Genomic DNA, 18,528 nt, shown 5'->3' on the forward strand with positions numbered 1-18,528 from the left:
AAGGGTAAAAGGGATCTTCATCACTAACTGACTGAATAAACCACAAAAAGATGGGTGTGATAAATTCTGATTTTACTTGTGAGAACAGCAATACAAAACATTGCACTGAGGGGTCAAATCAGAAGAAAAAAGTAGCGGAACTCAAAAGCGCCATCAACTGGTTTATATTTCAATGTAAGCTTACACTTTAGCGCAGAAGAGGGCAGCTACCACAAAAAAAGTTCCAGCTCATTGTAGTATATAGGAACAGAGTAGCAATAAATAATAATACCTAGTTTGTATGCAGCAATTTTTCATTAGTAGCTCTCCAAGTGCTTTACAAAGGAGGTCAGTATCACTATCACCGTTTTACAGAGGGGGAAATTGAGGTATAGAGTCATATTTGCCCAAGGCCATCCAGCAGGCCAATGGCAGAGCCAGCAATAGAACCCAGGTCTCCTGAGTCCCAGTCTAATGCAGAATCCACTAAGCAAAATTGCTTTCCTTTAAATAGTTCTCAAGCCGTCCAGTAGTGTTCACGGCTGTGTCCTGTGTTTTAGAGCCACCCAGACACCAGCCAAAGTAGTATTTGTGACGAGGCCTTACCTGTTGTCTATATTTAATGAACAAAGTTACTTGGACCCCACTGTTCCCATGTAGTCCTTCATATTATATTTGTTATGTAAAGAGCACAAGACACAGCACTCACTGTGCCACTGAGAGCCAGCCACTTTTGACTGGTGGACACATCATTGTTCTTTTTCTCATATTCTAGTGAGAAAACCTTTGGATTTTTCTGCTGCAGTTAATGTTAAAGCAATTAAACTGTTGTGCAAGTCATAAGTCTCTAATCCTGTTAATAAAATCAGTGCCTGAAGCCATAACATAATATTAAATGGCTAAGACTAAGACTTGAGACATTAAGGTGAACAGCAGTTAGTCAGTGTCCAAGCTGGAAGGGCCAGGTCATATAATTCTTTTTCCATATTCCAAATTCTTCATTGTTCTCCTTAAAAACAAGCCCAAATAAACACCAGCAGCCTAGCAGCTACAGTTATAAACCAGTGCATATATGTTGAAATAATATTTCTGTAAGGAAACAGATTTCAAATTCTGAAAGGGAATTTCCTTTGATCCATCCACTGCCCTTTTTTAAAGTTACTAATACTTTTCACTTACTAGTGTTTAGGGCCTGATCCCAAGCCCACTGACTTCTGTGGGCTTTGGGCCAGGCCCACGCTTCATTTCTTCCAGTGATCTCACAGTACTTTGTAAAGGTGGGAAACTATGAGAAGTGAAGGTCAAATTTGCAAGCATGGGTGCCTGAAATTGGGCAGATAAATACATACTTTTAAAGTAGCCTTATTTTCAAAGGTGCTGGGCACTAGCAACTCCCATTCAAGTCAATGGAAGCTGTGGGCCTCTCTAAAAGTAAGGCCATTTATTTATTATGTAAAGCTGTATTGGGTGACTAAATATCATTTATTATGATTCTAAATTTAAGCAGCCACTGTAATAAGAATGTGACTGACTCCAGTGGCTACTGTTTGGGATTTGCAATCTAGCCCGTTCTCCCCAGACTATCTCTGTCTGTGTGTGCGTGCATGCAGGCATGCGTGGGGGGAAGAGGGGTTCAAGTGCAGCACTGGCCCCTGTTCTTCCTAGGCTATTTGTGCATTTGTCTTTCTTTCTGGGGGGGTGGGAGGTTGGCAGCCATGGCCCATTACCCCTTAGGCTGTGTACCTGTGGATGTCCGTCTGTGTGTGTGTGTCCATGCCCCTGTTCCCCTCACTCTGTCTGTCTTTCTGAGTTGGTGGTGACGGTTGCACCTTGGCCTCTGTCTCCTCCCCGCCCTCTGCTGTGTGTGTGTATCATGGGGTGTGGGTTACAGCCAGGGCCAGCTCTAGACCAAATGGTGCCCCAGGGGAGAAACTTCTTAGGTGCTGCCCCCCCCAACAATTTGCTAAACTTTTGAATACCTTATGCCACACCAAGCCTGGCACCCCCTGAAGCCCGGCACCCCCTGAAGCCCAGCACCCCAGGTGGTAACCTGCCCCTAAATCTGGCCGCGGTTGCAGCCCTCCCCTGCCCCCCCCCCAGGCTGTGTGTATATGTGGGGGGGCGGGGGGGAGGAATTGCAGTCCTGTCCCCTGTTCCCCTCAGGATGTATCTGTCTGTGTGGGGGTTGCAGCCCTGACCTCCCAAAAAGCTGTGTGGGCGTGGGGTGTGGGGGGAAGCTGCAGCCCTAGTCCGTTCCCCCTAGGCTGTGGATAACTGTGTGTGTTTATGTGCGGGGCGGGGAGGGGGGGTTATAGCTCTGGCCCCTTTTCCCCCCAGACTGTGCATATCTGTTTGTGTGTATGTGTGTATGTGTGTGTGTGGGGGGGTTATAGCTCAGCCCCCTGTTCCCCCCAGCTTGTGTGTATCTCTGTGTGTGTGTGTGAGCTCTGCCCTCTATTCCCCCCCCCCCAAGTTTTGTATATCGGGGGGGGGTTAGCTCTGCCCTCTATCCCCCACCTCCCCCCCCAGGTTGTGTGTATCTCTGTGTGTGTGTGTTAGCTCTGCCCTCTATTCCCACCCCCCAGGTTTTGTATATCTGTGGGGGGGGGTAGCTCTGCCCTCTATTCCCCCCCCCCCCAGGTTGTGTGTATTTGGCGGGGGTGGGGGGCAGGTGTTGCGTCCCTGGCCCCCAGGCTCTGTGCATCTGGCCCCCAGGCTGTGTGCATCTATAAGGGAGGGGTGGAGGGTTGCAGCCCTGGTCCCCCCAACACTTTCCCGCAGGCTGTGGGGCTTGGTCGGCGGCTGGCGGGCAGCAGGCCCGGCGCTGGCGGCAGGCGGAAGGGCAGTGGTTGGCTGGGCGCGGCACAGCGAGCCCCGGGCAGGGCAGGGCCCGTCCCGTCATCACTTCCCCACAGCAGCAGCGGGCGGGGATGCCCGGAGAAGGCTGGTGCGCTCGGCGCTGACCTCGCTCCCGCTGGGTCCCTGTCGCTGCAGAGATCCTCCTCCTCCCCCGCGCCGCCCGGCTGCAGCAGCGGCCGCCAGCAGCGGGCCCCGGCCGCCGCCATGGACTCCTGCAGCTCGGACGAGTCCCAGGGCCACTCGGCCTGCAACAGCCCGCTCACCCCGGCGCAGCAGGCGGCGGCAGCGGCCGGCGCCGAGCAGGACTGGGCGGCGGCCAAGGCTTTCTACGACAACCTGGTGTCCACCAAGAGACCCCGCCCGGTGAGTGCAGCCGGCGGCAGCCCGGAGGTGGGGCGGGGGGGAGCCCTCGGGGCTCATAAACAGCTGTGTTTGTTTCCTTCCTCCTCTCTCAGATGCGTGCCCTGTCTGTCCGCCTCCCTCTGCCGAGCCTTCCCTCCAAACCCCGGGCCTGGCTTCCCCGTGTGCCACCCCCTCCCGGTGTCACCCCCATCTTCTCTTCCCTGGGTCACTGGGTGCCATCCCCACCCTCTCCTTCCTGGATACATCGCCCTCCAGCTCCCATGTTATCCTCCCCGTGTGCCACCCCCGTCCTCTCCTCCCGGGGCGCCATCCTCCTCCCCGTGTGCCACCCCCGTCCTCTCCTCCCGGGGCGCCATCCTCCTCCCCGTGTGCCACCCCCGTCCTCTCCTCCCGGGGCGCCATCCTCCTCCCCGTGTGCCACCCCCGTCCTCTCCTCCCGGGGCGCCATCCTCCTCCCCGTGTGCCACCCCCGTCCTCTCCTCCCGGGGCGCCATCCTCCTCCCCGTGTGCCACCCCCGTCCTCTCCTCCCGGGGCGCCATCCTCCTTCCCGTGTGCCACCCCCGTCCTCTCCTCCCGGGGTGCCATCCTCCTTCCCGTGTGTCACTCCCGTCCTCTCCTCCCGGGGTGCCATCCTCCTTCCCGTGTGTCACTCCCGTCCTCTCCTCCCGGGGAGCCATCCTCCTCCCCGTGTGCCACCCCCGTCCTCTCCTCCCGGGGCGCCATCCTCCTCCCCGTGTGCCACCCCCGTCCTCTCCTCCCGGGGCGCCATCCTCCTTCCCGTGTGTCACTCCCGTCCTCTCCTCCCGGGGCGCCATCCTCCTTCCCGTGTGTCACTCCCGTCCTCTCCTCCCGGGGCGCCATCCTCCTCCCCGTGTGCCACCCCCGTCCTCTCCTCCCGGGGCGCCATCCTCCTCCCCGTGTGCCACCCCCGTCCTCTCCTCCCGGGGCGCCATCCTCCTCCCCGTGTGCCACCCCCGTCCTCTCCTCCCGGGGCGCCATCCTCCTTCCCGTGTGTCACTCCCGTCCTCTCCTCCCGGGGCGCCATCCTCCTTCCCGTGTGTCACTCCCGTCCTCTCCTCCCGGGGCGCCATCCTCCTTCCCGTGTGTCACTCCCGTCCTCTCCTCCCGGGGTGCCATCCTCCTTCCCGTGTGTCACTCCCGTCCTCTCCTCCCGGGGTGCCATCCTCCTTCCCGTGTGTCACTCCCGTCCTCTCCTCCCGGGGAGCCATCCTCCTCCCCGTGTGCCACCCCCGTCCTCTCCTCCCGGGGCGCCATCCTCCTCCCCGTGTGCCACCCCCGTCCTCTCCTCCCGGGGCGCCATCCTCCTTCCCGTGTGTCACTCCCGTCCTCTCCTCCCGGGGCGCCATCCTCCTTCCCGTGTGTCACTCCCGTCCTCTCCTCCCGGGGCGCCATCCTCCTTCCCGTGTGTCACTCCCGTCCTCTCCTCCCGGGGCGCCATCCTCCTTCCCGTGTGTCACTCCCGTCCTCTCCTCCCGGGGTGCCATCCTCCTTCCCGTGTGTCACTCCCGTCCTCTCCTCCCGGGGAGCCATCCTCCTCCCCGTGTGCCACCCACGTCCTCTCCTCCCGGGGCGCCATCCTCCTCCCCGTGTGACACCCCCGTCCTCTCCTCCCGGGGCGCCATCCTCCTCCCCGTGTGCCACCCCCGTCCTCTCCTCCCGGGGCGCCATCCTCCTCCCCGTGTGCCACCCCCGTCCTCTCCTCCCGGGGCGCCATCCTCCTCCCCGTGTGCCACCCCCGTCCTCTCCTCCCGGGGCGCCATCCTCCTCCCCGTGTGCCACCCCCGTCCTCTCCTCCCGGGGCGCCATCCTCCTCCCCGTGTGCCACCCCCGTCCTCTCCTCCCGGGGCGCCATCCTCCTCCCCGTGTGCCACCCCCGTCCTCTCCTCCCGGGGCGCCATCCTCCTCCCCGTGTGCCACCCCCGTCCTCTCCTCCCGGGGCGCCATCCTCCTCCCCGTGTGCCACCCCCGTCCTCTCCTCCCGGGGCGCCATCCTCCTTCCCGTGTGTCACTCCCGTCCTCTCCTCCCGGGGCGCCATCCTCCTTCCCGTGTGTCACTCCCGTCCTCTCCTCCCGGGGCGCCATCCTCCTTCCCGTGTGCCACCCCCGTCCTCTCCTCCCGGGGTGCCATCCTCCTTCCCGTGTGTCACTCCCGTCCTCTCCTCCCGGGGTGCCATCCTCCTTCCCGTGTGTCACTCCCGTCCTCTCCTCCCGGGGTGCCATCCTCCTTCCCGTGTGTCACTCCCGTCCTCTCCTCCTGGGGAGCCATCCTCCTCCCCGTGTGCCACCCACGTCCTCTCCTCCCTGGGTGCCATCCTCCTCCCCGCGTGCCACCCACGTCCTCTCCTCCCTGGGTGCCATCCTCCTCCCCGTGTGTCACCCCCGTCCTCTCCTCCTGGGGTGCCATCCACACCTCCCTGTGTGTCACCTTCCCCCCATTTCTCTCTCCTTCTTCCCCCCCCATCTGCCGTCTCTCACCCTTCCATTGTCTACAGCCTAAGCCCCAAAATGCCATCACTGTGGCAGTCTCCTCTCGGGCTCTCTTTGACATGGTGAAAGACAGGAAAATCTATGAAGAGGAAGGGGTGGAGACCTATGTGAAGTACCAGGAAGAAAACGAGAACCTCCCCCTGAAGCCTGGGCCAGCTTTCTACTTTGTCAAGGTAAGACACTCCATTTAAAAATTCAGCTAAGCTTTCCGTTCCACAAACTGCCTTACACAGAGTTTCCTGCCTGCCTCCACCCTTCCCCAGAGCCAGAGTGGTTGGTAAATACATCCGTTTACATAATCATGCAGCCAGAAGCCTTTTCTCACATAAAAATACACTAAACATGGCTCCTAGGTTTGTGTGCTGGAGGGGAACTACTCCAGGATGTCACACCAGGGAGGATGCTGAAAGCTCAAGCCCAAATTTGGGGAAGAGGAGGAGTCTTCTACTGAACACAGTGAGGCTGCTGGAAAATGATTTCAGGCTTAGTGGCCTGTTTGAGTTGATTGAGTAATCTCAGTTTGGTCTCTTTATCTCCCGACTGAAATAAATTAGAATTATTTTAATCTCCTCCCCTCCCTGAGTCAGTAAAGATACAAGCCTGTGTAAGATCATGTAGTATTTCCTACTGAAAAACTGGCACAGTTTAGATGGAGGAAGTTAATAGCCTCTTGGGAATCTAAAGGATGGTTTCATACACAAGGTGTGGTTAGGAGGGTAGAATTAATGCCCAGAGTCATGGTAGACAGAAAATTCATTTCCTTTTAAGGCGTTGTCAGATAATTTAGGCCCCAAACCAGGGGCATAGCTACAGGTGGACCTGGGTAGGCTGCAGCCCACCCACTTAGCATCCAGGCCCACGCCCTGCCCCAGCTCTGCTCTGGCCCCAGCGCTAGCCCCGCCCAGACCTGCAAGATACTGCACGCCAGGTGCACCCAGCTCGACCAGAGGGGGAGGAACAGCAGTGACACAGCAGCAGAGTGCTTGACGAACACGCCGCAGCAGGGGGAGGGCGACCCGCCCACCCAGAAGCGGCGATCATCAAAATACACAGGCCTAATACACAGGCCTGCCGCCTCGGGGAGCCAGGCTTGGCGTGGGGCAGTGTGACGGGGATGGGTGCCAGGAGCCATGTGCGCTGCAGAGTGGCGTCTCCTCATGGAGCTGGGTGCATGTATGAGGCCCTGGGGGGCCCCTGGCCAGAGCATCCGTCATTCCCCACAAGGCCAGCTGGACTGGTGGGGTTGGACGGAGGTGGGCCCCCCGATCCCTCTTGCCCCCCATCATTGCCCGCCCACCCAAATGTTCCATGCTAGCTACGGCACTGCCCCAAACTTGTGTGGGTTTTAATTAGTTATAAAACCAAATAAGTTCTTTACTCAGTGTGGAATGACAAAGGTTGATATTGACACCCTATCAAGGAAGATAGTAGCTGAAATAAATGGTCAAAAGGTGAACGATCCTGTGACTGATATCAAAGCATCTCAGAAAATAGCATCCACTATTGTGAGGCTGCAAATAAGCCACATGGCAGCAGTCAGAATCAATAGAGATGGGACCAAGATATATCTATTTTGGAAGATGATTTTAAAAAAAACTAGATACGTTCATGGAACATAGGTCCATCAATGGCTATTAGTCAGGGTGGACAGGGATGGTGTCCCTAGCCTCTGTTTGCCAGACGCTAGGAATGGATGACGGGATGGATCACTTGATGATTGCCTGTTCTGTTCATTCCCTCTGGGGCACCTGGCATTGGCCACTGTCAGAAGACAGGATACTGGGATAGATGGACCTTTGGTCTGACCCAGTATGGCTGTTCTTATGTTTTTAAGACAGAGGTGGGCAAACTAAGGCCCGCGGGCCACATCCGGCCTGCAGGACTGTCCTGCCCGGCCCCTGAGCTCCTGGACGGAGAGGCTAGTCCCCGGCCCCTCCCCCGCTGTTCTCCCTCCCCCATAGGGACGCCACCGCACGGGTAGCGCGGCTCGCACCCGCCCACCTCTCCGGCTTTCCAGTAAGCCTGTCCGGGCCGCTCTGAGCAGCATGGTAAGGGGGTGGGGGGAGGGGGTTGGATAAGGGGCAGGGGGTCCTGGGGGGCAGACAAGGGGCAGTTGGATGGGGCGGAGGTTCGGGGGGGGCGGTCAGGAGACAGGGAACAGGGGGGGTTGGATAGGGGGTTGGGTGTCAGGAGGTCCCGGGAGGAGGGGGAGAGCGAGCGGGGGGGGTTGGATAGGGGGTGGGGTCCCGTGGGGGGGCGGTTAGGGGTGGAGGGGTTCCAGGAGGGGGCGGTCAGGGGACAAGAAGCAGGGTGGGGGGGGTTGGATGGGTCAGGAGTTCTGAATGGGGCTGTCAGGGGACAGGAAGTGGGAGGGGGCGGATGCCAGGCTGGTTGCAGACGCACAGCCTTCCCTACCCGGCCCTCCATACCATTTTGCAACCCTGATGTGGCCCTTGTGCCAAAAAGTTTGCCCACCCCATCTTAAGATGTACCAGGAGCAGGTTTAAATACTTGCCCAAGCTTTTGAGTGTAATATTATAAGGAAAGTGAAGCTTTTCAGATTGGACAGCTTGGATCAAGCCCTACATAGGACCCTGTACAAGTTGCTAAATTAATTCTCAAACTTCATGACCTGATACAACTCTTGTCCCACGATAAAACAACACCTCAGTTTTTCTCTGTTTACTCACTTCAATTAGAATTTACCTGACTAACAATGTGGGTTCAATATGAATAGAATTCCTTGCTCTATTTAAAAATAAAAACATTTATGACTGGTTTCAAACGTTGCTGGTGCAATGAGAACCAGGCAAAGAAACTGACTCTGATTCAGGGGCCTATATGCAGGAGTGAAACTGACTATTTTGTTTTCATTGTGTGAGCTAAGAGATATGCCAAAGGTAAACAACCCTAAATGATGTAGGGTAAACTATATTTAAAATAGTCTTTCATCTTTGGTTATTTAAATGTTTCTGATAAACACAGACTTCAGCAGGGTTTCTTGATTGTTATAGAGGAGAGAATTTGGTCCACAGAGTTCATTTTAGTTCTTCAGGGAATTGTCACCTCACAGGCCTCACCAATGCAGTTTTTGAGAAGATCTACTGGACTGTCCGTAATTAAAGAGACTAGCTTGGAGGAAGAGTCTATGGCATAGCATTTCCATGTGGATTTAAAATAGACCCTTAACTTTAATTGTTATAAGACTGGCCTCAGAAAGGTTTTGAGTAGCTAAACATTTTTTACCACTTATGACCAAATTATGGATGTGCTGGATGGAGGGGCAAAAAGAAATAGGTGACAGCCATGATGCGATTACTTGTGGTCTCCTAAGTGCAACAGGGAGAACAGCCACCAGCAACACTCAGCACCTTAGCAAGGATGTGTCTGGGCAGGATGGAAGCAGGACAATGAAAACACCCCTCCCACACACCAACAGGGCTACAGTGGATGGAGCACATGCTACACCATTTTACAAGTATAATAACTACTCCATATGGGTACGAGCATGCTCCCACGAGCCTCCACAAGCAGAATGTGTTTTCAAAAGAGCCTAAGAGTTAGATGCCCAGTTCCCAATGAATTTCAATAAGATTTGACTGCCCCACTCCCATAGGCTTATTTGAAAATCCTAGTTTTTAGGTAGTGTACCTCCCCGCTCATTCTATTGCAGTTCAGGCTGTAAGAGCCATAAATTAGGCTCTTTAGATTTAATCATTTGAGCACTAATGATAATTTTTTTTTAAGGACAATTGGATTGGAATGTGCTCACAATATTTTTTTAAATATTAAACTGTAACATACTATACGTATGTTTGGTTGGGTGATATGGGATTGTTTACTCCAGGTTTCAGTCCCTGAGGCCAGAAGGCCAGAAGATGATCATTGGATCATCTAGTCACTAGTCTGACCTCCTGCATAACACATAGGGCACTAAATTTCAAATCTGATGAGGGATTATTTTCTACTTAGATGCAGAAATGAATAGTTCTTAAATAGTATCTCTGTATATGGACTCCTTTAAGGGAAAGCTTTAATATGTTGTTTGTATTACCATAGCACCTAGGAGGCCGAGTCATACCAGAACCCCATTGTGCTAGGCACTGAACAACAAGAACAAACTGAACAACAAGACAGCCCTTGCCCCACAGAGATTAATGTAGAACAACAGTCAAGGTTTGCTGACTTTTCAAGCCTAAAACCTTGAGTTTCTCACTAAAAAATTAATTAAGCTTTCAAGTCCACAAAAGTAACTTTTCCAGGTGAACAGCATTACCTGCCACTTCAGAAGGGATTTCTGTTTACCTTCAGGTTGGACTTTTGGGGCCAAATCATCAAATGCTGTAAATCAACATAACTCCATTGAAATGAGTGGAATCTAGCTGACTTACACCAACTGATGATCTGGCCATGGTGGATTTGCTTTGTTTACAGTTTCTTTAAATTTCAAGAAAGTTGCAGTAAAAATAAGTGTGGTCGACACAGTCACTGTAATCGACAGAATCTTATAAGTCACTACATCCACAAGGTGCTTGGAAGTGTGTACCAGATAATGAAAAAAATAAAAACATGATGAATTACAGTAGCCAATACACTAACATATCACCCTCTGCACTAAATGTATCCTCTTATCTGATACTTCAATGAATATGCAGTGTTGTTGTAGCCATGTCAGTCCCAGGATAATAGAGAGACAAGGTGGGTGAGGTAATACCTTTTATTGGACCAACTTCTGTTGGTGAGAGGGACAAGATTTTAAGCTACACAGGTCTGGGAAAGGTTATGAGAATGGCACAGCTAAATGCAAGATCAAACAGATAATTTAGTATAAGTAGTTAGCAAATATTGTAAGGGACCATTCAAGATGAAGTTAACACCCCTGTAATCATAGGACACAAAAGGGGGCTACGGGGTTGCAGATTGTTGTAATAAGCCATAAATCCTGTGTCTTTATTAAGACCATGATTTTTAGTGTCTAGCAAAGTTATGAATTTCAGCTACCAGGCTTCTCTTTTGCAAGTGTTGTGGAGGTTTCCTTTGAGGATGAGGACTGATAGGTCAGATATAGAGTGACTGGTTTGTGAAAAGTCCCACAAAGCGAAAGCGTGATATTACCTTGCCCACCTCGTCCCTTCAATAAATACTGGAATACTACAGGCCCGTGGACACAAGGTGGGAAAGGGGACATAGGGAGCCTTATCCTTTCTCTGTAGGTCTATAGATGGCTGTCACCTAGAGCTTTCCTAAGCATAGTCCACACAACAAGGCCAAGAATTTCAAAACTAAGTGCCTAAAGATAGGTTATTAAGTGCACATTTAAGCACCTAAATAAGTGGTCTGTTTTTTAAAAGCACCATCTTGTTCCTTTATTTTTTCTGATACCCTGGGTCACTGGTTCTCAGACGTATTTGATCGGGCCCCCCTTCTTTGTGTATGTAGCTGTTTACGCTCCCAACCCTCCCGTGCGTATACCACCACCCAGCGTTGCGCCAGCAGCACAGAAATAAGGGAGGCAACATGAAAAGTGATATTTGTCAGTGTCACTTTTCACAGCAGACTTAGCACTCCACTGCCACCCTTACTTCTGACAGCTGGAATTCCGCCGCCTCCAGGTGAAGGATTGGGGGGCAGGGAAGGAAAACCTGAGCCTAGGTTGTCTCCTCGTCAGGGATTGAGGGATCCCGAGCCTGGGTGCCAGGGCCCTTCTGCAGGAGCCCCAGCCACCCAAGACTGACAGAGCTCTTAAAAAACAAAAACACACACACACAGATCTCACCCCCCTTGACATATTCCTGTGACTCCCTTGGGAGGCCTACCCCATAGTTTGAGAACCACTGCCCTAGGGTAAGCAGGATCTATCCAACTCACTACTTGGATTAGAATCCTCCAAGGGAAATATGTACTAGATAGGGCAGGATTTAATGCTCAATATTTAGGGACAAATTGTCAACCCTGCCTTCCTAAATAGTGTCTACACCAAACCTGCATTTGTAATCACATACATAAAGGCACTTTATGCTTGCTTGTGAATTTTGCAGGAGGAATTTAGATGTTGAGTTTAAAAAGTGTTTCTCAATACCTGTATCCGTTAACAAAATTTCATAAAGGATTACCAAAAAGTATTAATAGTTACCATCTACAATTTAAACAGCTGTACAGGTCTGGAAAAAAAATAATCTTTTGGCTCCTGGAGAAATCCCATTATCCAAAACCAGGAAAAACTCCAGTTAAATACAGATCATAGTAAAACAAATATACTTCAACCTTCAGAATCTAGAAAGATTAGATGCCACAGTTCATCTGAAAACTAAAAGAAGACCTTTGGTTGTGTACAGTACCGTTGCGGATTTATTTTAGCTGATGATAGGTGTCCCAAGTAAAAGTTACTTCATTATAAAGTTGAATTCTGTAACTTTCATAAAAAGAAAACGGCTTATTTGCTTCTCTTATAACAAGTCCCAGAAAATAGTTGCTGGGAGGTGAAGAAGGGAAATGAATAAAACAGGTTTGGCAAGTTTAAACTGCCAAACTGCTTTTCACATTCTTCTTCAAGGCAGGGCCCATGTGTCTGACCAAAATTACTCTGCTTGAGAGGGTGCATATGCAGCTTGTTTACGCACATCGATGTTTCTAACCGGCAGGCACTGGAGCAGGTCAATGCCCGGCTTCGTGAGTTGTACCCTAATGATGAGGAGCTATTTGATATTGTTCTGATGACTAATAACCATGCCCAAGTGGGAGTGAGACTCATCAACAGCATCAATCACTATGGTAAGTAAAATAAATAACACCCTGTAGAGCTGCTTGCTGCCATGATGTAAACGGAAGCATTTTCAGTTTGCTCACTCTGACCCTGGAATGGGCAGGTTTTTTTGATCCAGATACCCATTGCAAGGTGAATGAGGTTTCATTTGTTCTGACACACACAAATAGAGTGTGTTAAACAGGATTTGGCCCAAAGCTCTAGACTTAACTTGTCAAGTCTGAATCTCAATTTCTAAGGAAAGGTCCTTGAATGTTTCTTTATTTTGTATTTTTCCCTCTAAACTTGCAATCACTGAGCTGTCTCAGAGGGATTTTGGTGGGGATTCTTGGGGGATAAGGAACAATCAAACACTGTGGCCAGTTAAACCTCTTAAAGTTGTTAAAAGTCGGACTACTACTGAACACGGAAAACGTCTTTAAAAGTTTAACATTAATTGAAAAATAAAATTCCTCTTGTAGAACTACAGTGTCAGTTCCTCAGCTGATGTAAATTGGTGTCACTCCATTGATTCTGAATCATCACTTTATAAAACTGGAAGTCTTCAGACGGACATAGAGGAAGTCCTTAGCTGAATATCTGGCCACTATGTCCTTCTCAAGATTCATATTAAGTTTCAGTCTTTCCAACATGTGACTGCAAGAGTTGTCCAACATGTGACTGCAAGAGTGCATGTAAGCTGGTATCCCAGCTACAGATGACCCCATGTTTCAGAGGAAGTGGGAAAAGTAGCTTTTGCTCAGTGAGGAATTGGGACAACTGTGCAGCAAGGACAGATCTTAACATTTCAGAAATTTCACTCTGTTCAGATAGTAACTGTATTTTGTTTGTGTTAGGACAAAAACACAGCAGGGTTGCACCTTGTCATACTTTGTTTGTTTCCTCTGTATCTGAGATTTTCATGCCTGTTTTTAGGTTTATCGATTGAACGCTTCTGTATGACTGGTGGAGAAAGCCCTATTGGTTACCTAACAGCATATCTTACCAACTTATACCTTTCTGCTGACTCTGAAAAAGTCCAAGAAGCTATAGAAGCAGGTTTGGATTGGCTCTTACCTTGGTTTATTTCCCACTTACGCCTATTAACACATGAACTCAAAAATTACATGTATCTTTTCCACAGGAGTAGAAAAGATTGCACTCCATATTTATTTCAGTAAATATGGAGTGCAATCCATATATGTAATATCAACTTGTCACTGATTTTATTTAATGATTATTATTCTTCTGCTTGGATTCTGTTTCTTATAATGCCCCTCTTTGCCCCCTGCACTGTGCCAGTAATGCCAGCCTAACCAATCCTTTTCTTTATCTCTTGCTCCCAGCTTCATATCTTCACCCATGCTGCCCCCTCCCTTGCATGACCACCAGAGTACCAGTCCTGCCTCCTGTCTCACGCAAATTATTCCTGATGTCACCTTTCCTCTGATGTCAAAAATTAGCCAACATCCAGTGCCCTCTGCACTACAACATTAGAAAGAAGAGAGTGAGCTTAAAATAAAAATAAATAAAGCTGGAATAAATATTGTCCTCAGAATTTCCCAGTATTTAATCATAGATCTTAAAGATTAATCATAAAATATCAGGGTTGGAAGGGACCTCAGAAGATCATCTCGTCCAACCCCCTGCTGAAAGCAGGACCAATCCTCAATTTTTGCCCCAGTTCCTGAAATGGCCCCCTCAGGGATTGAACTCACACCCCTGGGTTTAGCAGGCCAATGCTCAAACCACTGAGCTATATTTCTTATCTTCAGTGTGATTTAGGGTCCAATCCTGCAAACACTTATGACTGAAAGTAACTATTCATGAGAATAATCTCACTTAAATCAATGGGACTGCTTGCATATGTAAAGTTACTCCTATGCATAAATCTATCTGGGGTCAGGGCCTTAGACTGTAAGTGCCTCTGGGCAGTGAAGTTTTGTACCCATTCTGTGTCTATGCAACAGCAATAAAAATTAATAATAGTGAGTCCACTGGAAACTGCTAATTGAGCTTCTGATGTATTTTCAGGCATTGCATCTGCTACAATGTTCACTGCAAATAAAGACATACCTTACTGTGATAAGCAGTTGAGGGTGGCGTTTGATGGGGATGCTGTTCTCTTTTCCGATGAATCAGAGCAGATCGTCAAAGAGCATGGATTAGATAGATTTTATGAACATGAACAGATGAATGAGAATAAGCCCCTTGCACAGGTATCTGCTTCTTGAACTGTTAAGACAACTTTGCTTTTTTATTGCTAACATTGTAGTTGGTACTTTGATTTTGTTTTTCGTATGTGTACGTTATTTTTCTCTTAAATTTATACATTAATGTGTCTTGTTCTTCATGGATGTTTTATTTGTGATTCAAAGAACCTTTTAATTGTAACATCAATTTCATTATACCTGCTTGGATTTCCTTTTTCACGGACAGTCCTTAGAATGCACGTTTGATATTTAAGAGCCTGATCCTGCAGTCCTTCCACAGGACTCCCATTTAATTGGGAATATTGCATGAGTAAGAACATGAGGTTCTTGTAGCTACCTCTGGAGGTATTTTCATTTAATCATCCCCTAGAGGCCTGATCCAAAGTCCACTGAACTCATTGAAAAAGACTACTATTGATTTCAATGGACTTTGGGTCTGGTCCTAGGTAAGGTGAACATGGCAGCTTATATCCATTCATAGCAATCAGCCCCACCTCCAAACATACTGCTGTGGAATGTTTGGTCAGTATTTGTGATCCCTTGTTGCCCTCTGTGCATGTAACAGAATGCACATGTCTGGGCTTGGAATGTAATATCCATTCATACTTTGTTCCATGTTTTATTGTCATATGGAACAGCTATTGTACATCTCTCAATAACATATTAATAAAGAGTTGGCATTTGCTTCAAATACCAGAACGGTCCAAGTGTAATATTTATGTTCATTGTCAAACAGAATTATGATGTTTGTCCAGGAATGCAAACATGTTAGAATCAACTTAAACCAACTTTATTTTCATTTACACTGGTATAAATCAGAATAAGGGCCTGTTCTTTGAAAGCAATGGGAATTGCAGGTACTCAGTGTGTCAGAGTTTGACCCAAAATAGTTTTTGTTTTTAATTTTGGGCCTCCTCCTTCTGTCACTCAAACTAGTGTAAATCTGAAGGAACTCCACAGAAGTCAATGTAGTTACATGAGTGTAAAAAATCATTCTGAGAACAGAATCAGGTGTCGTTAAAAAGCAAAAGATATGTTTTTAATTTCATGAACTCTGGACAGAAACTCTGGACACAAACTGTGAATTAGGGATCTCCAGCCCCAGTCAGGGTCAGGACCCCTCTGAATTAGGCACTGTAGAGAACTATAGATGTACAAGATCTCTGCCCCAAAGATCATACAATCTAAGAAGACAGGCAACATTCAAAAAGAGTAAGAGGGATGCACTGAAATATATAGAAATTGTTATATACAAATATACTTTGTGGTGGGAGGGTATTCTATTATGCAAATAGGTATTGGTATTCAGCAGTTGCCCCACACAGCCAAGCTGTCATTTGCTGGTTGGATTTCTTTGTAGGCATTGTGTTGAGAAAGGATTCCAAGGAGGAGAAGGTTATGGATCATGGAAGGAGTTCTATACATAAGGGCCAGCATGGAAGAAAGTACAGAGATGTTTGTGGGAGAAGAGGAAAAACATTAAACCTGTTTCTGATATTTTATACCTAGGGTCCTTTGAAAGGTTTTCTGGAAGACTTAGGGAAGCTGCAGAAGAAATTTTATGCAAAAGACAAACGATTAGATTGTCCTATAAGGACCTACCTCGTCACAGCTAGAAGTGCAGCAAGTTCTGGAGCCAGAGTGCTGAAGACTCTCCGTAGCTGGGGTTTGGAGATTGATGAGGCGCTTTTCCTTGCAGGAGCTCCTAAAGGACCGATTTTGGTGAAAATCCGGCCTCATATTTTCTTTGATGATCAGATGTTTCACATTGAAGGAGCACAACAACTGGGTACTGTAGCAGCACATGTACCTTATGGCATTGGTCAGAAGTACAACAAATCCAAATGTAAAGATGACACTGTTAAAAAATAGCTTCCCTTAACTTAGACAGCCTCTAACACATCAATAGTTAAGTCTGAAAACTCTACATTTGTATATTATAAGGAGTATGTTTAAAGATTTGACCTCTGTAGCTAAAGAAGTTTTAAAAGGAAATATTTTTAATATAGGCATGTTTTTAATAGTTTTTTAATAGTACTCTTGAACACTTTTTGGTTTGGTTTGCTAGGTCTAGCACTGTAGTTTTTTTTTATATTAGGAAAAGTCTTGTGTTGTTTTTATATTTTAAGACATATTTTAAAGACTTATAAGTGTGTGACTTCTCTGAAAGGGTTGTAAATGGGTTATTTATAACATGAATCATGCTGCATAAAGAATATTTACAGGTTATTTTTGAAAAGACCAAAAACGTGGTGCGAGTATGTTTACCTATTCAGTGATTGTGTCATCATGAATCTTTGATTTGTATGGGTGATTTGTAATTCCAGTGGAAACTGTTAGTTTGTTTGGCCTTCTGTTTACAGGAACCCTTTATTTTTCTAAACTATTTTTCCTACTCGAATAAAGCTGACTTTGCAGAACATTGCCATTTTTCTGTGTTGGGGGTGGGGTGGGGGGGATTTTTTTTCCGCAACAAGGATCACTCAGAAGTTAAGGCTCTTCTGAGGCTTATGTAAAATGAGTTTGGTGACCTCAGTTCAGTTTCTGGTCGACCAGTGTCCACTTAAACACCACATTAATGTTCATTTGCACCATTGTTGATAAGCTGAGCAGAGAACCAAGGAATGACTGGGTATGGGAAAGGGAATTATGCATACCATGCACCTTCCCATCCAACCACCAGTCCATCTAGAGCATGAAGTGTGTTGGCCAGGGCATAGTTAGTAGGCTTGCAATGCTTCAGTTTGTGTTGATCCTGTAGATAGAGCACATTTTCTCCAGAGCCTTAACCAATCATGAGCACTAAAGTGTGTGAGGAGAAAAATTTTAAAAAGATCCTACTGTTTTTATTATGTTATACGTTTGTTCATCAGTAGTCAGACTCTAAATTGACACTGTAGGTTCTATTCTTTGATGTTTTAGTTATGCAAGCTTACCTTCAGATATGTCAGCTACATGTTGCAAGATATCAGCAATGTAAGATACTCAAGAATACATTCTAGCTGAGATAAAGTTAGCACAAATCCTAATTCATCTTTCCAAAGGAGGTTCCTCTTCACACACTTTATAAAGTTTTTGAATGCAAATCACAAGGGATCGACTTTAAAGCTCAGGACACATTTAGGCCAAAATTTTGAAAACGGGCCTCTGATTTTGGATGCCCATCCTGACACCTTGGGAGCTAATTCTCTAAGGTGCTGAGCACACACAACTCAGCTGAGGTCAGTGGGAGTGTACAGCATCTCTGAAAATCAGGTTCAATTTATTTCAAGTTGAGTGTTTAAAAAAAAAGAAGAGGACAGAATCAGAGGCTACTTTTAAAAATACTGTCCACAGTGATTCTAGCCATGAGGTATGAAGATTGATGATTAAGTTTTCTGTAGTTCGCAAATGCTGTGTTTCCAGTTTTCTTCAATATAAGCAAAGGAAATATCCTGGTATCTGGTTAGGTTTTGTTGAGCTCTGTGATTGAATGGGCACATCCCAACTATTTGCTGGCAACTCCTGTAACTTCTGTCCATTACAGAATCAAAAGTAAAATGACGATGTATTTTTTGGAATGTTCTGCAACAGTTTGAAGCGTATTTTAAAATCTGCCTGAGAATTTAGTAAAGAACTCATCAACAAGGAGTCAGGCTGCAATCCTGTGTAAGCTTCTGAAAACTGGGAGGATATATACTACCTTTATGACCTGAAACTTCAAGCTAAAAGTACTTTTTTCTGCCGAACTCCAAAGATTAGAGTTTTGGAATGCAGTAAAACTGAGAATTGCCTTGGGATTACCAGTGACTATTAAGATACGTATCAGGCCAGCTGTCCTGAGAGATGGTAGTGAGCTAGATACTTTGAATTCTCCTGAAAAG

At 47.9% G+C, this 18,528-nt stretch overlaps 1 protein-coding gene across 1 annotated transcript; it reads left to right on the top strand.

Annotated features, from left to right (window-relative positions):
* Positions 1-2,710: 2,710 nt before the first annotated feature.
* On the top strand, positions 2,711-17,085 carry NT5C1B (5'-nucleotidase, cytosolic IB). The gene is made up of 6 exons (XM_073335950.1): positions 2,711-3,201; positions 5,716-5,883; positions 12,352-12,481; positions 13,389-13,511; positions 14,487-14,671; positions 16,175-17,085. The coding sequence occupies exons 1-6, from the start codon at positions 3,043-3,045 to the stop codon at positions 16,535-16,537; spliced, it is 1,128 nt and encodes a 375-aa protein (XP_073192051.1). The 5' UTR covers positions 2,711-3,042; the 3' UTR covers positions 16,538-17,085.
* Positions 17,086-18,528: the final 1,443 nt, after the last annotated feature.

The sequence above is a fragment of the Lepidochelys kempii genome, chromosome 3 (genome assembly GCF_965140265.1).
Source record: "Lepidochelys kempii isolate rLepKem1 chromosome 3, rLepKem1.hap2, whole genome shotgun sequence".
Taxonomy (NCBI): domain Eukaryota; kingdom Metazoa; phylum Chordata; order Testudines; family Cheloniidae; genus Lepidochelys; species Lepidochelys kempii.